Here is a 3,617-nt window from a genome sequence, read left to right on the forward strand (position 1 = left end):
TGGAAATGTGGAAATGTCGCCCGCGTCCGTCTCTGTCTCCCGCATCTCCCGATTCCCGTCTCAGTTGATGTTTTGTTTCTGTTCGGTTTGGTTGCCTCATGGTCGGACCTGGACTTGGACATGGACATGGTCTGAATTGATGAAGCGGCAGCAGACCGACAAACCGTTAGACGTATTACGTACACAAGGACTGTAGGAGAAGAAGGGGTGGGGGTAGGGGTAGAGGTAGGGGTAGGGGTAGGGGTAGGGGTAACCGCTAACAATGGCCTCGTCCTTCATCCTGATGCCCCATGTACCCGCAATGGCTTTGGTTATTTGGCCCTGTCTGTCACTGGCTTTGGGCTTCAACTGTATAAATGCTCGTTGGATTTGTGTCTAGTCAGGGATTTCTCTATATATGTATCTATGTTATATGTATCTACCGCACCATCCATATATGTACATATGCGCACATACATACAAAGGAGTTCATTTAACTTCTGACGTTTTGTTTGATGCGTTTCCATGGATTGTGGCACCATCGAGCGAACCTCATAACATACATAAATAGAAGTTCCACTTTCCAAACTCTGGGATGAAATTAATTAGGAATTGGAAGTATTATTTGAAAGCCTGCTAAATTTGCTTTTCCTCAGCCGTCACACACAAATATTAAATTCAAAACATTTCGGCCACATAGAGTTTCACAAAATCTGAATTTACAGCAAACACTTTTGGTCATCCCATAGGGAAAAATGTCCGGATTCCGTGTATTGGACGAGGAGGATCGCCAGATGCTAATATCGTGGCTCAAGGAGCATAACATCGAACTGAATCATCGCACCAGGACCGAGCTACGCGATGCTTTCGCAGTGGCCAAGATCTGTAAGAGGATCCACCCCGACTTGGTTGACCTTCAGGTCTACACGCCCAGGTGCAGCATGACCCAAATGCTGAACAATTGGAAGATATTTAACGACAGGGTTCTCAAGAAACTGGACCTGAACCTGTCCAATTTGATGCTCAAGGAGCTGGCTGGTGGGGCAGCGTGTGCCATTGAATCAATCCTCTATAAACTGATGACCACCGAGTATGCCCTGAAACGAGGAGAGGGCAAGCTCACTCTAGCCAAGAAACCGCTAGACAGACATTGACCAAGAGTGATTCACTAAAAGGTATCTGAATCCCTGAATCCCATGGACACAACCTATGGGACTACAGAAATTTATAACAATGGCAGTCTGCTTTTTCCAATCTAAATTAACAAAATGTGAAATTTTTAAACCGCAGAGTAACCACAGAATCGAGCTTAAATAAATAAGTAAGCAAATTATATTTGTTGTTCTTCAAACAGTGCAAATTAATTTACATTTACAACCGTTTTGAGGCGATTCGGAGGGCACAAAACCCATTGCTTCGCACCACAAATGGTTTGGTTTTCTTCTGATGAATTTATGAGACATTGTCTTGTTGAACAGCGGCATTCGGCAAATTGTTGGCCAACTTGATTAAAAAATATGTGTACGAAAGTGGCAGACCTCTCACTGGAGGGTGTGTGTGTGTGTGGTTTGGCAAGGTGGAATTAGGTTCGAGTTGGGCGGATGCGGAGTCGAGTAGAGTAGAGTCGGGTCGGGTGTTGTGTCGAGCTTGTAATGAGGCAGGGCTAATTAATTTGTATAATGTGCTGACTGAGAGACGACGACTGATAAGTGGCCGTAAACACACAAAGGCATCGTAAACCATATGTCTGACCCCAACCTAACCATACCCCTCTCGCTCTCACTCTCAGAGCCGGCGGCCAATCAATTAGAGGACCTAAACACTTGAGAGCCCCTCGATCTGGTGCTGGTGCCAGTGCCGGTGCTGGTGCTGGTGGCGGTGCTGGTGGCGGTGCTGGTGCGAAGAGTAAAACGTTTATAGTGCGTGTAATCAGCTCTTAACTATAATTTATAAAACTGCATTTCTTGCACCGTCCGCACCAGTCCGCGTCATGGCTCCGTGTGTTGTGTGTTGTGTGCAGCTTAACGCTTTTGGACTCTTGGGGCTCTGGCAACGCATCGGCACGACGGAAGCAATAAACTTCTGTATAATTAAATAAAATAAAATTAAAAATGTTAATGAGCTCTGATAGAGAGGGGGAGAGAATAGAACAGAACACCTCACTCATCTACTGTAATCATGGGTGAGTCGATGAGTTGGCTCTCGGTCTGGGTCTTGGGGGCCTGGAACGCACTGCCTCCTCCCGACAACGCCCCTGTCCGCCCTGCCCGCCCAGCACCATCGGCTTGTAAACAATTTAGCGTGTCTCTTCATATTATATCATTAAAATTAATACGAGTTTGGCGTGCCGCAAGTTATTCACTTTGGCCCCTTCAAAGTGCGTCTAAAAATGCTATTCACTTTACCCCCGCCATGCCCCAAACGAAACCTATGCGCCTCCTTCCCCTTCTGAAGCCTGTTCCCCCGCCTGTTCTTCAGGCGGTTAACTAATGAGACAGACTGTAGACTGTAACTAAACTGTTGAATGTGTCCGACAAGGCTCAGATTAACGCAGAAATTCATCGCAGCTAAATCGAAGAAGGTAATCGAAGAGATGTTATTATTTTTTAACTAGAGTCTAAAAACCTATTTCCGATCTGAGTCGAATGAGCAGAGATTACCAGATTGAGATGAAAGGAAACTATAACGATAGCCACAACAGCAGTAACAGTCGATAGTTGCATTAGCAAATGCACACCGATATATGGATCACCGCACACCAATGGCAGCTGTAATACCACCTTGGTCGGTACCAGTATTTCTTGATACGAGTATGTACACATAAATATAGGGCTTCACCTTGATGGCAGCGCTTTCCCCTTTTTGGAAATTCAAAAAAGAGTGCGGCAATCGCTGAAAGTTCTGCTTAATTACCTCCATGAATCCGCAATCTTGTAACATCCATTAATACAAAAGGCAACCCACATAAATAATATTATTACAATTTAAAAACACGACGTCTTTTTTTGTGTTGACCCGCGCATTAAGTGACCACCTATAAAGTTGAATCAGAAAAACATAATTTATAAACTGGCCCATGTTTTAGCTAAAAAATTTGTGCAATCTCTGGTTGCAAAACCAGGCTGCAAAACTCTACTCCTGTGCGATGAGAATCTCTTAAGCCGCCGCCTTGAGCCTGACAAGACTTTACTCTGGCGATGATCGCCATCCAGATCCAGTCAGCGCTTTCGATATGCAAATAAGATGTTGGGCCTCAGCTCCAGCTCCAGCGCCGGCCACTGCCACTGCCTCCGATCGACTTCTGCCAGCTGGCGGGCATTGTTGTGTTGGCCTAACACGACACTGACAAATGTTAATCCATTAAGGCCCTGTCAATGGGCAAATCTGTCACAACAGCGAGTGGAGAGCGGAAGGCTTTGGAGGGCGAGCGACGAGTAGAGGGTATTAGTTGTGCGACCTTAGAGCGCAACTTAATTGGTGCAAGGTGCATTGCTCTTCGCCGGCATGGGCCTGGGATTTACAGAGACAAATGCGAATGCTAAACTTGGCTAACAACAAATTGGCAATCAGGCCGGGCCGTTCGCTTTGCCCACTGGGCAGGTGTTGGACAACTTAATGCGAAGTCCAGCCGGCCAGAG

General features: G+C 46.1%; 1 protein-coding gene across 1 annotated transcript; it reads left to right on the forward strand.

Moving 5' to 3' along the window:
- Window positions 1–734: 734 nt before the first annotated feature.
- LOC6901510 (sperm flagellar protein 1-like) lies at window positions 735–1,133 on the forward strand. The gene has a single exon (XM_002134160.2). It carries the CDS (start codon window positions 735–737, stop codon window positions 1,131–1,133), a length of 399 nt encoding a protein of 132 aa, XP_002134196.1.
- The last annotated feature ends 2,484 nt before the right edge of the window (window positions 1,134–3,617 follow it).

This window comes from Drosophila pseudoobscura, chromosome X (genome assembly GCF_009870125.1).
Source record: "Drosophila pseudoobscura strain MV-25-SWS-2005 chromosome X, UCI_Dpse_MV25, whole genome shotgun sequence".
Taxonomy (NCBI): domain Eukaryota; kingdom Metazoa; phylum Arthropoda; class Insecta; order Diptera; family Drosophilidae; genus Drosophila; species Drosophila pseudoobscura.